The 21682-nt window shown below is 42.6% G+C and overlaps 2 protein-coding genes across 5 annotated transcripts in view; one reads left to right on the forward strand and one right to left on the reverse strand.

The window, feature by feature from the left end:
* Positions 1-904: 904 nt before the first annotated feature.
* LOC118085150 (actin, clone 302-like) lies at positions 905-5398 on the reverse strand. The gene is made up of 2 exons (XM_035115475.2): positions 5298-5398; positions 905-2572 (listed from the first exon to the last, which is right to left on the reverse strand). The coding sequence occupies exon 2, from the start codon at positions 2559-2561 to the stop codon at positions 1443-1445; it is 1119 nt and encodes a 372-aa protein (XP_034971366.1). The 5' UTR covers positions 2562-2572; positions 5298-5398; the 3' UTR covers positions 905-1442.
* A 2607-nt stretch (positions 5399-8005) lies between these two features.
* Positions 8006-21682, forward strand: part of HLCS (holocarboxylase synthetase) — a 96641-nt gene continuing 82964 nt past the window's right edge. Inside the window, exons 1-5 of one of the 4 annotated variants that reach the window (XM_060273578.1) lie at positions 8006-8133; positions 13036-13188; positions 13550-13712; positions 15655-16616; positions 17131-17313. In XM_060273578.1, coding sequence (XP_060129561.1) covers positions 13661-13712; positions 15655-16616; positions 17131-17313 — 1197 coding nt within the window. In that variant the 5' untranslated portion in view covers positions 8006-8133; positions 13036-13188; positions 13550-13660. Of the gene's footprint in view, positions 8134-9142; positions 9507-13035; positions 13189-13549; positions 13713-15654; positions 16617-17130; positions 17314-21682 lie in introns of those variants that run through there. The other 3 variants (XM_035116473.2, XM_060273577.1, XM_035116474.2) reach the window with 3 other exon arrangements.

Consider the following 21682-nt stretch of genomic DNA (forward strand, 5'->3'; position numbering starts at 1 on the left):
TTTTATACTAGCTGGCCCTGCATGCGTTGCTGTGCGTTAGTCTGTGAAATGGAGGGTAATAGCCCCCCTTCAGATCCCCCTGAGCCTCAGAGTCCCCCTGAGTCGAGGCGAGACACTGTGGAGAGGGCAGGTTTCATCCCTGTACCCCCCCCCCCGTTCTGACCCATTACTTATCCCTGCCCTCTATTGCCCCCCCCCCCACCTCCACTTGGCCTAGTCTGGAAAATGGCCTAGTCTGCAAAGCCGAGGGGAGATATTGTGGAGAGGGCAGGTTTCATCCCTGTGTTCCTCCCCCTGTTCTGACCCATTACGTATCCCTGCCCTCTATTGCCCCCCCCCCTTACCTCCACTTGGCCTAGTCTGGAAAGCGGCCTAGTCTGTCTGATAATGGCCGCCTGTGTGGTTTCAGTTGCTTGGTTGATGATGATGTCATTTGGTTTGTGGGTGTGGCTTAGATTTCACAGGAAGGGAGGGGGTGTACTGTGGGAGGAATTCCACTTGAGGGCGCTCTTTGAGTTGGTGGAAAACCAGGTCTGTACCTGCGCAGGTGTGCTATTTGAGGGATTTTTGCCCCCAACAACATGCGGGGAGTGGCCTGGATCGTTGTGTCAAAATTTCAGGACGACCGGTCAAGCGGTTACGGAGAAAAGTGGAACCTGGATTTTCACGATTTTTACATTTTTATATATATAGATATATAAGACCTTAGAATTCCTATAACAGATTCAAGTTACAAAAAAGGAGATTCTGACTAAACATCAGGAAGAACTTTTTGACAGAAAGAGTTGTTCAACAGTGGAACGAGTTTCCATCCTTGGAGGTTTTTAAGCAGAGGTTGGATGCACTGGCAGAGGAGGAGTGCAGGGGGGGACCGCACTGCCCCCTGCAGCGCAATCCCGGTGGAGTGCCATTGCGGCTGTCCCCCACCTGCGCTGGCCGCCATACCCCTGTAGGCGGCGTGCCACGCCCCTGGGACCGTCACCCACGCCTGCTCTCCACCCGCCCCCCAGAAGCTCCGCCACTGGTTGGATGGCCATCTGTCATGGATACTTTAGCTGTGATTCCTGCATTGCAGGGGGTTGAACTACAAGAAGCCCACCAATTTTTACTTCATTTAGCATGATTTTATTGGCTTGTTTTGTTCAACAGAGAAAATCGAAAGCAATAAAGTACTGAACTCCACATGAATCAGAAAAAAAGAAAAGGCGAAGGTGGTACACAATCAGAGTGGCTGAGGAAACCCAGCCAGATGGGCGGGGTATAAATAATATTATTATCAAGAGCGCAACTGTGGACAAGCCTTGGCAAAGCGATGGACAATAGTTGCCCAATGCAGGAGCCAAATCAAATACTAAATATCCTGCAAGATGACAGAATTCAACAGATAAAAGCAAGGCAGCAATATATATTGACTTGGCCAGAAGAGGTTGGCTGCTTGGATTTTAGAAGCATTTGCGGTGGACGATGGATGGGCCAGACTCATCGTACTCCTGCTTGCTGATCCACATCTGCTGGAAGGTGGAGACAGAGGCCAGGATGGAGCCCCCGATCCACACCAAATATTTGCGCTCTGGCGGGGCAATGATATTGATCTTCATTGTGCTGGGGGCCAGAGACATGATCTCCTTCTGCATCCGGTCAGCAATGCCAGGGTACATGGTGCTGCCGCCAGAGAGCACCGTGTTGGCATACAGGTGCTCATGGATGTCCACATCGCATTTCATGATGGAGTTGTAGATTTCCTCGTGGATGCCAGCCAACTCCAAGCCCAGGAAGGTGGGCTGGAAGAGGGCCTCAGGGCACCGGAAGCGCTCGTTGCCAATGGTGATCACCTGCCCGTCCGGCAGCTCATAGCTCTTCTCCAGGGAGGAAGATGAGCTGGCCGTGGCCATCTCCTGATCAAAGTCCAGGGCCACGTAGCAGAGCTTCTCCTTGATGTCCTGCACTATCTCCCTCTCGGCCGTGGTGACGAAGTTGTAGCCCCTCTCAGTCAGGATCTTCATGAGGTAGTCAGTCAGGTCATGGCCAGCCAGGTCCAGGCGCTTGATGGCGTGGGGCAGGCCATACCCCTCATGCATGGGTACCATGTGAGTCACCCCGTCCCCGGAGTCCATGGCAATTCCGGTGGTGCGGCCAGAGGCATAGAGCGACAGCACGGCCTGCATGGCCACGTACATGGCTGGCGTGTTGAAAGTCTCAAACATGATCTGCGTCATCTTCTCGCGGTTCGTCTTTGGGTTCTGGGCTGCTTCCGTGAGCAAGACTGGGTGCTCCTCAGGGGCCACCTGCAACTCGTTGTAGAAGGTATGGTGCCAGATCTTCTCCATGTCGTCCCAGTTGCTGACGATGCCATGTTCGATGGGGTACTTCAGGGTGAGGATGCCCCTCTTGCTCTGTGCCTCATCCCCCACATAGCTGCCCTTCTGCTCCTCCCCCTGGTGCCTGAGCCACCCCACGATGGAGGGGAACACGACCTGTGGAGCGTCGTCTCCCGCAAATCCTGCTTTGCACATTCCGGAGCCGTTGTCCATGACCAGAGTGGCAACCTCATCCTCCGCCATTTGGAATGGATCTGTAGGGAACGCAAGACGGGACAGACTTCAGGCAGCTGCTTTAGGACAAGGGGAAGGACACTTTAGACAACAAAGATTAGAGGCAAGCTATGCAACACTAATGTATTCTCCAGCTTCAGGGAAACCAAGCAAGCCCCATCAGCATCCCAGGTAACTTCATTCATTTTCATCCACCTTGAGAGTGAAACTCTCTAAGCAGTTTACATAAAATGCACTTTAAAATGCACATCCATATGAGTCAGAAGTAAAAAACAAATCAAGCTAAGAAATCTGCCAAATGCAAACAAAGCTGGCGTTTAAGTACATACACATACACAAAAAATAATACTCATTGGAATACACGTCAAATTTACACATTTAGAGAGGCTTGCCTGACGGAGAAAAGTGCCAGCAGGCTCCAAGAACAGTACAGCAAAGGTGCCTGCTGGTGTCAATAGGAATTAAGATGGCACCACTCAATTTGCCCCTGGTTTGGTCAACTTACCCAGCACAGACAGATGCATTTTGCCTCTCCCTAATAAATCAGTGCTGCCCGTTTTCTCTCTGCATTGCCATTTTTTCCCTAAGGCAAGGCAAAGAAAGCTGTTATTTCCCCTTTACGGCCACTCATTCTCATGAGTGAGGAGTCATGGTGCTTCTCTCCCTAAAACTATTCTGCAGTCACTTTCAAACTTCATCCCATTCTAAAGAAGCAGAGGTTTGATTTTCTTAAAAAGTTACACATAACACTAACAAACCTTTTCATTACCAGGTTGTTCCCCCATTTTAGGAAAAGAGCATGTGTATTTTTTATGACAACTCAGATAGCTCAGTCAGTAGAGCCTGAGATTCTTAATCTCAGGGTTGTGGGTTCAAACCCCACATTGGGCAAAAGATTCCTGCATTGCAGGGGGTTGGACTAATGACACTTGCGGTTCCTTCCAACTCTACAATTCTATAAAGCTGCACTTGCCCCATCTGTTACATTTTTATGCAGTCGTTTTTATTTTTCTTGAGTAGCCAGTCCTTTTAATGATAGTTCTGAACTGCTTAATTTATTGCTATTTTTAAATCTTTTTCTATTGCTGAAGTATTTGATATTTCTGTCCTATGAGAAAATAGCGTTAGGGCCTTTTTTGGTTTAAAGAAAGAAAGAGGCAACATGATAGACTTCTAACCAATTGTGCATAGCGTGGAGAAATTGGATGGAAAAAAAGTTTTGCTTCCTCTCTTGTGACGAGAATTTGTGGACATCCAAAGAAGCTGAATGTTGGAAGATTCCGAAGAGAAAATAAAGGATGAGAGGAGGGTGGCGGTATATGAATAAATAAAAACAAATTGGAAGTAGGGGTAACTAGACCACACTGTTTCACTGTTGGATGTTTGCTAAGTAAGACAGGATGTTCCTAGGTGGCCCACCTGTGTCTTGTTTTAGAAGACATGGTGCCAGATCTTCTCCATGTTGTCCCATCTGCCTCCTCATCCAGAACAGGTAATTTGCCAGTTTCCCAAACATGGGAGCTACCTTCGCATACAGCCCCCATCTTCCTAGGAGTCAAGCACAGTTGATGGGCCCTCACCCAGTCCACCACTGCATGCAGACACTGGTTCAAAGCTTTCTAATGATCCAGATGTTATGTTGGACTAGGACCAGGAATGTCTGGGTTCAAATCACCAGATGACCTGGAGGCAGCCACTGTCTCTCGGGGTAATTTACCTTGCAAGGTGGTTGTGAAGATTAAAGTAGGGCAGGGGGCACGTATGGCACCCTGAGCTGCTTGAAGGAAAGGTGGTATATCCGTGAAATAAATAATAATGACGGGGTAACCTATATGGGGCTCAGCAGATGTTTCTGTCCTACAGCTGCCCTCATCCCACACTACTAGTTGTGCTAGCTGGAGCCGCTGGGAGTTGTAGTTCAGCATTGGCTGTCCCTGGAATATAAGGTGGGAAGTTCAGGGTCTAGGGATGATGATGGCCATTTCTCCAGTTGCTCCTGCATAGTTGCTCAGTCCTATAGTTTCTTGGAAATGATTCCTGTGTTTCTGTTCAGACCACAGGCTCAGTCTCCCTGAGCTACAGCTACTCTCTAGGCAAAACTCTGTCCATATACGTACCAAGTCTGGTCTTCAGTCCATTTAGCCTGCTGCCTTGCCTGATCAGCAGCAGCTCTTGGGCCTCCAGACACCTGATGCTTTCCACCTGGGGATGCCAGGAACAACCTCTGCGCTCTGCTGCTGCCCCAAGGCTCCTCCAACTGCCCAGGCTGCTGTTTTAAATTTAGCCTAGGAGCTCAGGAAGGTGCCTTGGATGAGATTAGACCTTTGGTCCATCTGGCTCAGGATGGTCCACACTGGTGGGCAGCAGAAGCTCTCCAGGATTTTAAGCAGGGGCCTCTCCCAGTCCTGACGGAGAGGCCGCCAGGGATTGAACCCAGGACCTGTGTGCAAGGCAAGTGCTCTCCCATTGAGCTACAGCCTTTCCTTTCCTCCCTCACCCAACCTCCAGCACAGCTCACCTTGCTTCTGATCATAAGCTAGAGGTTTTTTTTAAAGAGAGGTGGGATAGCCAACTGTCAGGGATTCTGTAGTTGTGATTCCTGCATTGCAGGGGTTGGACTAGATGACCCTTGGGGGTACCTTGCAACTCTATAGTTCTGTAATTCTACAGAGTAGAAAGGAGACAAACAGAACAGGAAGGATCAGGCAGAGAAACCATGGGTGCTGAGTCCTGTTTCATACTTACCTGAGGGAGACGCAGTCGCCTTTGCTGTTAATCTCACGGGGATCCCAGTAAACGCAAAATATTTTCCTTCCACTTACCTGTCCCTATCCAGTCTGCCCCTGGTCTTATACCTCTGCTTATCTGTTGAAACAGGTTTTATGGGAAACCATATGTTCAATAAATAAATATCATAAATAACGCCTACTGTAGCCTCTAAGGGCAAAGAGCAAAAGGGCTGCATTTTGCAGTATGGCCAAATATGGTCAGATCGAAGCATGTTTGGCCATATTCTAGCAATTCATTGGTGTGGTTTTTTTTTTAAAAAAAAGACCTCCTGCTGACTCAGCATCTCCTTTCTGTTGCCAGATTTCACTAGCTTCCTCTGGAAATCCATTTAAAGAGGTGACTGATCCAGCCTCCTCTTTGGAGATAGATTATTGGTTCCCCTTGCAAAAACATGCTCCAGGCTGTGCCTCTGAGGTGCCAAGTAAAAGGTGGGTTTAGGATGCAACCCTGTCCACACCTGTTTAGAAGTAGGGGCGGGGGAGAAATTTGGTGGCTTACAAAATCACAAAACAATAAAAGCATGAAAAATCTACAGTAGTTTAAAACACACAAAAAGTTAAAATACTAAAACAGGTTGAAATTCACGCCAACCTCCTAAGTATCTGGACTGAATGTTTTCAGCAGGTGCCAAAAACAGCTCCGCAAAGGCGCCTGCTTGATACCAATAGGCAGGGAGTTCTGAAATGTAGGTGATGCCGCACTCAGCGATCTCATTCTTACAAATGTGGAACAGGTTCTTGCGTGGCACCTGTAGAGTGCCAATTCCACCGTTCATAGTGGTTCAAGTGGGGAGATGTGGGCCCATGTAGAGTTGGTTTTGATGAGTGCAGTGAAGGTTTGACAGCTGAGCCATTCTCTATTCACTTGGGCATTGCTTCACTGTCACCTTTCTGGTCAGCCTTGGTTTGTTTTAAAATTTGCACTGAAAAACATTTTTGCAGCCCTTGGCCTGTTGGAGGCATCCGTCTGTCTTGAAGAACAATGGAAAAGTGCACCATCATGGTTGAAGTCAAACTGCTGGAGAGTTACAGCACTTCCTGTGACTGTAGAGACTGATACACGAGAGATAAGTTTTCATCTGCAGCTGGGGCAGAGGAAGGTGTTCCCGTTCTGCAGTCATTCCTCCTCTGGTCACTGTTATGGATGCACAACACAACTGTCGGAACCGTGGGATGGAAAGCCAGCTGGACAGACCCCAGTTGGAGCGTCTCCCTTCTCAGCCTTGCCACTGCGGAGATCCATCAGTCATCCTCCTCTGACATGCGTCTGTGACTCATGCTGCTGTGCATGAGCACACGTTACTCAGCAGAGTAAACACACAACAGATCTGGCTCGAGGTGTGCATACTAGGCTACATTTATTGTACATAAACCAGGACAAAGAAAACATGGCTTCTCTCCTTGTCGTTCTTCTCGAAGAGAGAGAACACAAACGCAATACAGAGCGGATGTTCCGCTCACGAGACTCCAACAATCTGTGCTGGAATGTAAACAGACATGTGACATGTCACAATCCCACACATCTGCAGCATGGGAGGAATGGAATTCCCCAGGCACAGTGGTTGTCTGCAAGGGATTCCCACACGGCAGGGTTGATGTTGCCAGCCTTCATGTCATATTTGCAAACATCTCTGTAACACAGAGTTGGTCTGCCAATGGGCCTGGTGCATGAAGCCAGCTCCCCATAGAGCACATCCTTCAGGATCCTGCCATCTTCTATTCTGTTGACATGACCAAGCCAGCATAGACATCATTGAGACAGGAGTGTGAACCTATTGGGAATTTGGGCTTCGGAGAGCACATCTTTGTTTGAGACTCTGTTCTGCCATGTGATGCTCAAAATATTCCTGATGCAGCACATCTGGACACCATTGAGGAGTTGCTTCTGACAGTTGTAAGTTGCCCACGACTCACTTCCATAAAGCAGCATCCTCAACATGCAAGCCTGGTAGACCTTCATCTTGGTCATTAGCATCACATTCTCCAAAAGCCTTTTGGAGAGGTGATTGCCGTAGCTGCCTTGCCAATACGCTTGTCCAGCTCAGCGTCAATAGAGAGGTTGCTAGTTTTGGTGGTACCCAGGGAGACAAAATAGTCTTGCCCCTCACCAGTGCTGATGCATGGAGTGCTGGTGACGTCCTGCCCCAAGATATTGTCTTCATCAGGCTGATTATCTCCTAATATAGACATGTTTGTTTTCTAATTAGCTTAATAGTCATATTTTTGCAAAGAAATTTCCCCTGATAGAATGCATTTAAATATTGCATTTAGGTATCTTTTCCTATACAGTATTTTCACATATGCATTTACACACACACTTTGCCCAAGTACTGTATATGTAGTTGTATACGTAGTTGTAGGCACTGCTTCCAGCAATGCAATGCTATCTGTGCTTGTAGATAAGTAATCTATCTTGCTTGCTTAAAGCTTAGTTGGATTGCCACCCAAGAACTGTGTGCAGATAAAAAGACAAATAGACATGCCCAAAGATAAATAGACATGCCCAAAAAGCTTCTGTGCTTTCAGTTTCCCTTTCTTTAAATAGATTTACAGAAAATGGTTCAGCTTATTGGAAGCAGAGTAGTTAGGTTTCTATTTATGAGCATGAACGGATGCTGTCTTTACCCAGCAGCAACAACAACAATAAAGCCTCAGAAATCCGTTTTTGCTAGCTTTCTTGTCCAATGAGGAGCAGCCAACGGAAAAGCCAACGGAGGATTTATAATGTGTCCTAATCTTAGATAGACAGGCAGCATTGAGGAGGCAGGAGGGAAGCGAACACTTCACCAAAGGTAAGCTCCGGAATTCTCACAAGCAGGCAGAAATCCTCCCGTGGTCGTGCCCCCCCCCCCAAAAAATATTGGATGTTCAAATATTTGTATCTTTATAACGTATATTTTCAAAATATTGAAAAACAAAATGTTTTTTTAGCTGGGAATAGCAATATTACTTTGAAAAATGTTGCTCCAGAACATCCCTCCAGTGTTTTGGATACTAAGGTATCTGTTCCAATAAATTCTACACAATAAAGTGCTCTGCATAACTTGCAACGATTATAGAATTGCTTGCGAGCAGCCAAGCCTCTTTTTTATTAGTGGAATTTACTTCTTCCAAGCGACGTATGCTTAAAAATTGTCACAAGCGAAAGGATAGTGTCTCATTCCAAGGAACTGGGTAAGAGATTTTATACATCTCTTTATGGAACATTTCCATCCTCCTTCAAAAAGGTTTTGTTTGTGCAACCACGGATTGACTGCCTCCCATACGGCCCGATCCGATGCGGATTGGCGCGCTCAAAAGCCACCTAATGTACGCCAAATTTGCACAGGACCGATCGGAGACAGAATCGTGGGCAGCGCGCACGTGTACGAGAAAAAGATAGGAAGCGCACTACATAATTCTAGATACATGATAACACAGCAGAGAGTAGCATCAAATGCGGATACGGAACCAGGAAACGAAGGACGAAAATGCGAACTTTTATAGAAAATAAAGTTTTTAAAATAATAATAATAATAATAATCAAAAAGCACCCTCCGCATCCAAAGGCAGTCTAGTCTTCTCTGAATTCTGCTACAGACATAGCACAAAGAAGTAGCAAGAGGATAGAGAAGCTACAGCGCGGCTATATGGCGCTTCCGGGTCTTTTGTGCCTGTTCGTGCCTGGAACCAACAGCAAGAGAGGGGAGGGGGAGGAGACGTCCGGACCAATCCGCAGTCATGTTATCTTCGCGTGAGGAGGGCGGGACAGCCAATCAGGGTGGCGGCGGCGTTGGCTGCTCCCCCGCCCCTTCCCGCACCCTCTCCGCAGCTGCTGAGCTACGGATGGGGGCGGGCGCGTAGGTTGGCGGTTGGAGCCCCTCAGGCGCGTCGCCCGCGCGCCATGCTGATCACGCTCTGCTACTTGTACCTCTGGGCTCGCTGGGGGGCCTCTTCGGCGGGGCTCATCCGCCGCACGGTGCGCAGGCTGTACAGGACCCGCTGCTCCTTCACCTTCTCTACCTCCTCCTCTTCCTCCAGCCCCGGCTGTTCCCCTCGCCAAACTCCGCAGCGCCGGCAAGCTGCCCACCTTCCGCTTCGCAAGCGGGGGCCCCGGCGCCCCCCGGAGGAGGAGAGAGTCTGCCTGAGGGTGGGGGACAAGGTGTTCTTCACTGACGAGACCCAGGTGTGAGGCGGGAAGGGAGGAGGAGGAGGCGCGGCCCGTGTCGCGTGGAGGCACGAAGAGCGCGCCAGTTTGCCAGATGTACATAAAATGGACGGGCAAGCGTGTGGTCCTCCAGTTGTAGGACACCCCAGCCCCCCTCACCCCCGACCAGTTTGGTCAGTGATCGGGGATGATGGGAGTTGGGGTCCAGTCAGGTACGGACGACTACAGGCTTCCCACCCCTGGTGTATAGGATGGGGGTAGGGAGATGATATCTCAACACAAGTGTAGGGTATTTGGACGGGGGAGGGAGTTGTTATTATTATAATGCTTATGTCCCGCCTTTTTTTCCAGGACAGTGGCTCAAGGTGGCTTACAGATGAAATAGAAAACGCTTTTTTTATATATAAAAAAGTACATTTTAATACTCTGGGGTTTCTGGCCCTTTGACAGCTGGAGGGTAGGCAGAAATTAACAGGTGCAGCTCTCCTTAGATTGGGGAGAGTGCAACAATATGGTGGTGCAGTTGTTTTGTTCAGATTTGTTTATAGCCTGCCTTTCGCTTGAAAGGCCCCCAGACTTGCAAACAAGAACATTGCAGTTTAAACGCGACTCCTTCATATAAAGCAAGTGTTTCTAAAGAGAAAAAGCAGCTAACTATGATTAGATGTAGCAGCAGTAAAACTGAAGACTACAGGTGAAAGCTCTAGAAAGCCTATTTTCACCCAGTGCCTGAATAGTAAGAATAATCAAAAGCACGTTTGAGAAAGGAAAAGCATGCTTTTTAAATTTCTAACCTGTAAAAAGTACAGGGATGCTTCGTATGTTAAGTAGTGTTATTTCTTTACATACACACACCCCGCAGCCACATTCAATGGAGATGTGATTACTCCCAGTTGTTTGGTGCATGTACCAGTGAAATGCATGCAGTGGCAAAATCATGCTTGTATGTGCATGTGTGAATTATGTATTAATACAGGCTGCTTTGTGTGTATAATTAAAAAAGTAATGTGTGACATGATCTTAAATATTTTGGTAGGATGAAAGATGTAGACCCTAGGACAATGTTAACCACAACACCGAGGGAGGAATTCAGCATTGCAGTGTTTCAAATATTTTGGTGTAAGCATTTCTGCTTGCCTGACATAATTATTTCCCTTCTTCTCCCCTTGCCTGTCACTCCAGGTGTTCTTCTGACCCCACAAGTTAGTTGGTGAGGGAAGCCCTGTTGTGCTAGTGGAAGACCTGAATATAGCTAAAAACATGTACAAATTTAAAAAATACATTAAAGGTAAAGGGACCCCTGACTGTTAGGTCCAGTCGCGGAAGATTCTGGGGTTGCAGCGCTCATCTCGCTTTACTGGCTGAGGGAGCAGGCATACAGTTTCTGGGTCATGTGGCCAGCATGACAAAGCCACTTCTGGCGAACCAGAGCAACGCACGGAAATGCCGTTTACCTTCCCACCGGAGTGGTACCTATTTATCTACTTGCACCTTGACTTGCTTTCGAACTGCTAGGTTGGCAGGAACAGGGACTGAGCAATGGGAGCTCACCCCATCGCGGGGATTCGAACCACCGACCTTCTGATTGGCAAGCCCTAGGCTCTGTGGTTTAACCCACAGCACCACCCACGTCCCTAAAAATGCATTAAAATCATTAAACACAGATACATATATTACTGCTGAAGCGTAAACCTTCTGTTATCAGATAGCAAAAGTTTGGTTAAATAAAATTGTATTCAACTGACATCTGAAAGCTGCAGGTAGAGCTCCACCCATATTAAGGATTGAGTGGCTGGTATTGGAAGATGAGCTTCTGTAGATGTTTGGTTCCTTAAGTCATTTAGCACTGACTCATTGAATCAGTGTCTGTAGTGCACAGGTGGCCAGTGCAGAACTTCAGTGTTACATGAGATCCCATATTCCTGTCCAAGTTAGTAACCTGGCAGCCTCATTCTGCACAAGCTGCAGCTTTTGGACTGTTTTCAAGGAGTGTCCCATGTGATGGTATTATGCTTCATCAACAAAGTTTGCTCTACACTGTTATGCTTACATGATATTATAGCAACAGTGGTTTTTCTTCTGGGGCAGAAGTCATTGTGCCTCATGCTGGAACAGTGGCTGGTAGATTGCACATTTAACTGTAGAATGTGAAATTAAGCAAAACATCCCTTGGGGTCAGCACTCATGACCTTCAAAAATGTGAAATATTTTAAAAATAAACATATAATAAGATGAAATCTATTAGCCTGATGTCTGGATGCAACAATTCATTTATTGCATATGATCGATCTGAGGGTTAAAATCAAACAAGCAAAAATTTAATATCTTTAAAAGCGCGTGTAAAATTGAAGAGTCAAGTAAAACATTTAGGTTGCTATCTTAAGTATATTTAGATAGGCTCCATACAGTATACGCAAACTTCTACCACTGCAACTCAATTTGTGGACTATTTTGTTTGACGTAATTTTTGTAATCTTGTTAATTCTTTGAAACATTACTTTAGTTTTGTAACATGTAAAGCAGCCTCTTAGTGGCTATTATGTGACACTCTGATCTTTAGACAGTCATAAAGTACAAGAGAGTGCAGTCCCAACACTCCTTATTGGAATTGCTAGTATTAACATATGGCTAATTTCCACTCTCAGTTGCCAGTGGCATGCATATAGGGCAGTGTTTCTCAACCTTTTTTTGGGCCAAGGCACACTTGTTCCATGAAAAAAATCACGAGGCACACCACCATTAAAAAAGTTAAAAAATTTAACTCTGTGCCGCCCTATATTGACTATATAATTATGACTGTAAGAAACACTTGCCAATTGCTGTGTTGGTTGCAATCTCCTGTAATAAGGCTTCACAAGCCGCTGATTTCTCTGCCAGCACAATCCTTTGCTCAGCAAGTTTCAGGTTGAGCTCATCCAGCCAGCTTCTTTAAGTTTGTCTAAAACCACCCTCCCGTGGTGGTGGCTGTTGAGAGCTGCGCTCGCCCCGCTTCGTGACCCGGCCGGCTTCCTTTCCGGCGGGCCAGTATTGTTTATTGGCGGCCGCCAGGCACGTGACAATGAAAATCGCCCTTCTCGTCGGCGCACGTCGCGGCACACCAGCCAGCGTCTCGCGGCACACTAGTGTGCCGCGGAACAGCGGTTGAGAAACACTGATATAGGGTTTTCATGATAGAGACTAACACTTTTAACTAACAAAGATGAGAAGTAGATTCCCTTCCTATACATGTTGGAGGTTAAGGTGTTGTAAGATGCCATCAAAGGCATGGGATTCCAAAAATGTATATGGTATGGCACACCAAGTATAGGAGATGATTCTCTTTAGCCACTGGTTGGCCACAGTGAGAACATGGTGCTGGACTAGATGGGCCTTTGGTCTGACCAAGTAGGGCTCTTTTGTTTCAGTTGGGTCCAGGTAGAGCAAAGTGTAGTGAAGTTAGTCTTAACTTGTGTTTTTCTGAAATTACATATCTGAGCTCAATTTGTGGAGGAAGAGGTAAGCTTCCCAAAATGTGGTTAAGCATCTCCTTTTTCTCTCTCTTTTCCAGTCTGTTGATGATTTAAACAAATGGACGTTGCTTATTGTATCGCCTTTTCATTATTTGGATAAAATATTGGAAACAGAACGTATCACATTTCTAACTGAAAGTATTTCCATTCAAGCAGGCGGTCCTCAAGCTGTAAATTGCTCAACAGAAAAGGTCAGTATGTTCTGTAATGGTTTTGGTTTTATTTTATTTTTTTTCATAAGATTTTAGTAAAGCTTTTTTATAATACAATAAGATAAAATAACATAATCTAGATAAAAACACAAACAAAGAAAGAAAAAGAAAACTCAGTCCTCTCTCTTTGGCTCTGATTGCCTCATAGAGAACTTGCACCTTTGCTAAGCTGAAATCCTTCCAAAGCATCCTGCTTTGCCACAGGATTCAGAATTTGTCAGAAACCAGTGCACACTCCTAAATTCCTGTATTCCTAGGCAAAATGCACAACTATGGGTATGACTGCCACATAATTTTAAAAAATAATAATCTGGGAAATATGTCATGATTTTTTCTTCAGATTGTGAAGTGGTCAGACTATTGTTCACCTTTGGCCTTCAGACCTGGAGAACCTTACATATTATTTGCTGAAACAAGCATAGATAACTTCAGTAGCCTTGGGATAGCATTCATGGAAAATAGACTCCAAATGGATAATGGAATGAAGCCTCAAAAAATTGTTTGTAAGTATCTTTATAATTAAAGTGTTCCATTGCAGTGGCCCACAAAGCTTGGACTTGGACCAACATAACTTCATTGACATTCTGTGCAAGAAAACGGGTCCATTCTTCTGTCTGTTAATTGTTAATTGTAATTCCATTATTTCTATCATTTACTAGGTGCATATTTTGTGAATTTGAGGCCCAGTCTTAATATTGCTAGGTCAAGATTATGTGCTGTCAACTTCAACACAACATACTTGTGACAAGCAACCTATTTCTACACTTTTCACTGAATTCAGTGCTTGGGGTTGGGACTTCTTATACATCCAATACATTACATATTGAAACAATCAATCAATAATGACTGGCCACTGTGCAGATGGGTGTCATAAATGCCAGAGATAATAAGACTCTTTGATACATCTTGAGAGAAGTAGAGGGCTAGATATCATAGACAATCATACACAACTACACCATAAAATACTTTCCTCAACTTTGATGGCATCAACTCCCATTCTCAGTAACTAGAAGTACAGTACAGTAAATTACGCTAGGCAACAGGGCAGTTATATACAGTATGTACAGTAGTGCTCACTATAAGGGGAGAACCTGTAATTGAATCGGTATAGCCAGTGGTCAGGGATGATGGAAGTTGTAGTTTGACAGTATCTGGAGAGCCACAAGTTCTAATGGTTTTTGTGTTCTAGTGATGCAGTTTTATATTTTGAACTTGACTTGTTGTCCAAAATGTTGGGCCATCATTGAGTTCATTTATTATTAGTAGTAGTAGTATTAGCATTATGAATTGTGTGTTAAAACATGGAACTTTACTTGAGCACCTCTCCTCTGAAATAGTTATTTGGTGTTCACACCATTCTTGTAAACATTTAATTTTTAATCTCTCAATTCAGTTATTTTGTTGATTAGGTAAGCTGAAGACTGACAAGCATAAATCTAATTTTTATCCTGGAGTGTTTCTGGAGTGTAAAAAAGATATAAATACTTAACCATCTCAAAGTATCCTCCAGATACTGGAGAATTTAGAAGTTCAGGTCCTCCTGGTGATGTCTATAATTGTATGTTACTTAATAATGCAAAATCTAGTAACTGCTTTGGAATACAAACTTCTATTTTAAAAAATGTTGTTTTTTAAGCATGCATAATTGGAGATGCATTGAAACTAGTGATTTCAATGCACCAGTAGTTGTGCAAGGTCTTCTACATTAATAGTAAGTGAACACAATGGGCACAGATAGCAAATGGGAAAGTGCATTGGTATTTTGAGATTGGAAGGGATATGACATTGTCATCCAGACTGCCATGCTGATGAGAACTGTATCCATAATTTGTGCATCTGCATCCAGTCAACACCAATTATTTGTTGTACTTTGTAAGAAAATTTCTTAATTCAGAACCTACACAGATGAATAAGAGAATATAACCACTGACCATACACAGTTGTGTGCTGAACTGACCTTGTTGCTTATTCCTTTTGAAGGTCAGGCCACAGAAGTGTTCTTAGTTGGATATCCAAATATGAGACTCCAGAATTAACACATGCCAATCTTGACCTTTGCCACATGTTTTGGTTCACTTAATTGCTTAGCCGTACTTCTCCTCAGTCTAACTGCTAGGGGTTTTTCTTTTGTGTATGCGTACAATAGTTTATTGGCATAGGGTTTAAGTAAGACAGGCATTTTTTTGTTAGGGCAAATGATGACTTTAGTCACCAACAGTTTAATCTGGAGATGTGCTTTGCAAGCACATAATTTTTTACCAACAGCTGCTCCATCATGATAACATAATGTTATATTGCATTGCAAACATGCTGATAGTAAAATGGAGGCATGTCATCACAATTATTTATGATTAAAACTCCAGTTTGAGCTCATATTAAAGGCAGCATTATTCAACATTGTCATTATTATGCATTCTGTTTAATAACTTACTTTAAATATGTCAGCTGTTCACTTACAGAAGTCAGCATTGGAAGAGTTAGAACAACTGGCTCCAAATACCCCAAAAGAGGGAAATACTAATAAGATGCCGCTTGGTGAACTGACTCAAGGGTCTACTTTTGAGACTGATGCTAAACCAGAAGAGGAAGCTCTTGATTGTGCAGCAGGTGGTGATCAAGAAATGCAGAGATCAGCATGTAAATTGCAGAAAGTAAATGAACATCCTGAACAACTTGAGCAAATATCTGAAAAAGAAACGGGAACTGGTGAACATCACCACCTTCATCTTTCCAGCTGTCATGAGTGCTTGGAACTGGAGAATAGCACAATTGAGTCAGTTAAGTTTGCCTCTGCAGAAAACATTCCCGATCTTCCTGATGATTATAGTGGCAATTCTGAAGATGTTAGTGATAATCTGGCAGGAAACCTGAAAAGGGTAAACCTTACTGGGAAGCCTCCTAATATTTTAATTTATGTTGGTTCTGATCCTGGAAAAGTGAAATTTGAGGAAATAAAATCACTCATCATGGAATGTGTAGATGTTAATGCTTATACAGTCTACCAGTTGTTAGAGAATCAAGTTATGAGCGTTCCATGGCTTGACAATGCATTGCTGTTGGTCGTTGCTGCATCACACCCCATTTCAGATGATGTGTCCAAACAATTTCTTGCTTTTATGTCAAAAGGTGGGAAGATTTTGGGACTTGCTTCTTTTTTCACTTTTGGTGGAATACAGCTAAAAAGTAAAGATGAACTGATGGGCAAAATACAGGACTTCGTGTTTTCAACAGCAAAGAGCAAAGAGGTTAGACTAAATGTTCTTGCTAGTGGGAAAGTTTTTGAGAGGGAAACTACAGAAGAATTAAGCCCCATGAAGCTACTAGGTTACTTGGAGAGTCCAGATAAAGATATGATGATTGTCCATCTGCCCTATGGAAATGGTGGTGGAGAAGCCATTCTTTGTCAGGTATGGTAGACATAAGTTTTGTTTGCAAATGTTTTTCTCAATGTTTTCTTAAAGAATCCTGCTTTCAGGAAAATGACAGATTTTTAGGCAGATAGGTTTTCCAAGAATATGTCTGTAAGTCTGTGCTATAGCATTTCAACTGTTCCTTCTCTAGTAATAAAATTCCATATTATAGTCTCTTCAGTTGATAGAAAAGGCAGTATAACCCAGTTCCAACATTCAGATCTAGCATTTAAATTAATTCTAGGGTGTTGGAAAAAATATTTTGGGCTATTTTTAAACAAGATCAACAGTGATCTTAACAAGTAAATATTCATTGTCACTGTACGTAGTACCATTTCTGCTTTCTGTATTGTGTTAATGTGTGTAGTTGCTATAAAAAACAACCCAAGTAGCTGGTGATTGAAAGATTATCAGGGTGCATCAGTGTAATGCAGTTAATGTAGTAACCCTGGGTTTTTAAAAGTGAATTTTAATACATTTGAAGGCTAATATTTCTGCCTTGTATTCGCAGGCACATTTGGAAGTGAATGTCAAGGGTTTGTCTACTCAAACAAAGGATGACTTCAATTTGCTCAAAATGAGCAATGCCAAAAGATATGATGTTCTTACCGAAATCCTGACACTACTTCATTTGAGCTGTGATTTAAGTGAAGTTCCCCAATTAACTCCTATTTACTTGCTCTCATCTGATAAGGTGAGCCTTATTTAATTGTATTCAATTTAAAGGCAGCATTCAAAATGCCAAATTGCTCAGTTTACTGTGGTTTCTTTGAAACAGTATTTTATTATTGGGCAACAGTATGTCTTTGACTGCGTTCATAATTGGGCATAATAAAGAACTTAAGTCTTGTGGAATAATTTTGCGAGCTATAGAAACTAGTATTCCCTTTAACAGGCAGAAGTTAGTGAACAAAAATACTTTAAAAATAAAAAAGAGAGAAGCCTTCCAAGTATATTACAACTGAAGTTTTAGTGAACTGGAGGGCTTCCAAAGCAGATCTTAAGGTTTAGGAGAAGAAACACAATCAGCATGAGGAACAGGTTGGAGTTCACCATATTCAAGAGTCCACTTCATCAAATTCAACTTCTATCTGAAGTGAATTATATGTTGTGAACGCTTCATCCCATAATAAATTTGTTAGCCTTTAAAGTGCTACATGACTGCTGTTTTTGTTACAATAGCCTAACACAGCTATACTTTTTTGGAGCGGGGTACTTGATGCCTTTTACTTCTGTGTGTTGTGGAAGAGTATATCAACAGTTTACAAGTTTTATTTCTTTTTCCATTGAGTGACTTTCTTGCATTTTTATGGAATATGATTTTATATAATCTGAAATGCTTTTCTGAAATGCTGAAATGCTTTTCTGATTGCTAAGCTAAGGTTGAATCATTACATCTACACATCTTGAAATGTCTGAATAGCATGACAGTAATTTAGATGTGATTATGAAATTTTAGTCCATCATTCACTTGGTTTCAGAAAATCATGTAGAAAATCAGTAGACAATAACATCAAATATATTAAAAAAATATACTGATTGGAAATAATAGCATTAAAACAATGCTTTAATATGTTGAATGTGTGTTTATATGCCACCATACAGTAACCTATATATAACTTATTTCCTTGGATTATTGTATGTTTCCTGATGATCCTTCCTGTGATCAAATCATAAGTATCACAATCTAAAATGAGGGAAAGGTACTATCAGATTGACAGTATGCCTTTGCAGTTAGCTTGGTGCAAGAGTAGAGGGGGTGTTCCTTGGGCCAACTTTACGAAATTAATTTGGATTCTGGCAAAACTTGTTCCTTTGGATCAATCTCTTGGAAAGCTTTTTAAAATTATTTATATCCAGCCATACTGTCCTTCTGACTTGTAATTCAATCACATTTTGGAAATTAATGCTTGTTTAATATAGGTATTTATTTTTAATGTAAATAGAGTTTCAGTTGAATTTGAGAAGGTTTTTAATCTTTAAAGGCAGTGTAAAATACTTAAATGACTGAATAAATTGTTCAGAACATACGAATCTAAACTAGCTCATTTCAGTGTCTGCTTATACAGTTGTCTAGCACTTTTAACATTTATTATTGGTTTTGGGGGAAGAAACATGCCTCTGAATGCCAGTTTCTGGAAATCACAAGTAGGAAGAGTGCTCTTCCACTCATATTCTGCTTGTGTGCTCCCCATTGACATCTAGTTGTTACTGGGTTAGATGAGCCTTTGGCCTAAGTCAATAATAATAATAATAATAATAATAATAATAATAATAATAATAATAATATATTTATTATTTATACCCCGCCCATCTGGCTGAGTCTCCCCAGCCACTCTGGGCGGCTCCCAATCGAATATTAAAACAATACAGATGTCTTTAGGATACAGTAATTGTCTAATAAGACAACATTTCTTGTCTTGCCACAAGATGGCACTTCTGAGCTGCTTTAGAGCTTAGGTTTGTCTTGTTGAAATAGTGAATTTAATAAAAGTGATTATATTTGCCTTAGTCAGACACTGGTTTTTAGGACTTAAACCTAAAGATTGGACTTAAAACCAATCTTAAGCAGCTCAGGGAATTCAGAAGATATGTTACAGCAAATTGCACTGAAAATGATACTTACATTAAAAAAAATTCTTAATCCTGGGTTCACTTTTCATTGCATAATTTACACAGGACTAGACCTATAGCATAGGTATTCTAGGAGATTATAACCTGCACAGTAATAAAACAATGTTCTCAAATTTCAACTGTTAATATTATTTACAGTCCACAGTTGGGTAATATATAGGGACCAACCCAAGTGTCATTAATGCATAGCAAGCTTGCAGCTTCTCCATAATTCTTCATCAAACAAGATTCTACACAGAGCAGGGGGTAAGGGGAACGAGGGAAAATGAAAAATGAAAAATTATTTTGTTGATGTAACGGTGAAGTCAGTTTGTAGAGTCAGTTCTAATCTGGAAATTACAGGCTGAATAATTTCCACTCAGGTGCTACATAGATCAGCTTACACAGTTAGGATTCTGGGATACAGAAGCAATGGCTGCTCCATGTTTCTGAGAAATTTAAGTTTGACTTGTAACAGATCTGTCTAGTCTGGTTCTTATACAACACACAGGTTGTTGGGTAGACAGAAGTAAGGATAAACACTAGCAATTTCAGATGATGTGCTAGGTAAAAATAGTCAATTTTGTTTTATATAAATGTCAATTGCAACCAAATTATATAGTAGCACCTAGTGGTTGAAGAGGATGGTAATCTCCGCATGTCAAGGTCCATCGTCAGGTAGTAGAAATTCATCTTTGTCTTGTAGATTTCCCCCGAATGGCTAGGTTACTATTTACCATCTACTTTCTGCACACAAAAGTGCCTGGGGAGAAAATATCCCAAGAAATCAACTGATTTTTGTTTAGTGTGCTGTTGTTTTTTGTCCAAGTCAATGCAATATGTTGAAGTAAAAATGTTCCATGGGTTTTTCAAAATGAAATATTAACCTGGGAAGCAGACTTCAGTGATGGTTTAGGGATTTTTTTCTATGTTAGATTTTTGCTTGAAGAAGTAAAATGTCCCCAAAGCTGCTTGTGTAAGTTTTTTCGTTTCAGTTAATAAACACACTTACCCTGGTTGCTTCTATTTTGGATGTCTTCCATTAAAAATGGCTTCCTCCTATCTTCTGCTACCTCTTTGCCCCTGAAGATGTTATTTACTACAAACAGCACATTGAGGGGCAAATAGCAGGTCAATTTCAGGAGAAAACTGGTGTGAGGCTGCAGTCTGGATCATAGAATCATAGAATTGTAGAGTTGGTAGGAACCACAAGGGTCATCTAGTCCAGCCCCCTGCAATGCAGAAATATTTTGCCCAACATGGGGCTTGAAACCACAGTCCTGAGATAGAGAGTCTCATGCTCCATTAACTGAGCTTACTCAGTATGGTAATTTTGGAAATGGCTAACTGAAGAAACGCTCTTGTTAGCAAAAATCATAATACAGCTGAATAGTGGGATGGGAGATTCAGGACAGATTAAAAGTACTTCACACTATGCATTGTTAAACCCTGGAATTCCCTGTCACAAACTGTGGTGGTGGCCAGCTTGGTTTTAGGATTAAGTACGTCATGATTATGGCTTTAAATTACTCCCAAGATCAAAGGCAGCATGCCTCTGAATACCAGTTGCTGGGGAACAACAAAGGGAGAGGTCTATTGCCCTCAAGTCTAGCTTGTGAGTCTAGCTAGGCCTTTGCTCTCATTTAGCTACTTTTCTTACATTCTCGATAGTGTGTTGATATAGTAGTACAGTCATACCTCGGTTTAAGTACGCTTCTGTAATAGCAACATTTTGCTCAAAGTGCTTCATTAACTTGATCTGTATCCTGATTCTGTAAAACAGCGTAATATTAGTGATTTATGCAAGACTTCTAACAAATCTTCATGTCTGAAATATTCTATATCACCTATTATCAGACATTACATTTTCTGCATTGAAAAGTCTGGCCCATGTTGGTGTCTGTTGTTACATTTTTGTGGCAATCCTCTATGCACTGTTGTTCTGCCTCCTGCATTGTGCTTCACTTTACTTAAATTTTTAACTTGAGGTAAGAGTATTAGCGTTTCTTTTATGAAAAAAAAGGAAAGGACTCTTTTCTGTAGTAAAACCCATTGTCTTCATTATGTACCGTATGTATTCCTGAAACAAAATCAGCATCAATGCATTCTTGTGTCTAATTCTTAGAAGGCTTTTTTGTTTTGGTGAGAGAATGCTGTTGTTGAATTGTGGTTTGATCTACTTTTTCATTGATGTTACAAACTAAAGACTGGAAATGTGAAATGAAAGGGTGACAATTTGACCACTTTTCTAAGACTTGAATATGTTCACAAGTTGCAAAGCGCTTAATTCAGATTTGTCCCCAGCATTGTGGACCATATGTGCACAGAGTGTTCCATAGTTGGCAGTGGAAACATTCTGCATGTTCTCTGTCTCCATGAAAAGTTGTGGGAATCCACTAATGCAAAGTCCTCAGGTTTGTTGACTGCAAAGGTTGTGTGGGAAGGGCTAT

Source organism: Zootoca vivipara, chromosome 4 (assembly GCF_963506605.1).
Source record: "Zootoca vivipara chromosome 4, rZooViv1.1, whole genome shotgun sequence".
NCBI classification, from domain to species: domain Eukaryota; kingdom Metazoa; phylum Chordata; class Lepidosauria; order Squamata; family Lacertidae; genus Zootoca; species Zootoca vivipara.

What these genes read in the sequence shown, in the direction of transcription:
- LOC118085150 (XM_035115475.2), bottom strand. Translation starts at nt 2,561, where the DNA reads ATGGCGGAGGATGAGGTTGCCACTCTGGTCATGGACAACGGCTCCGGA.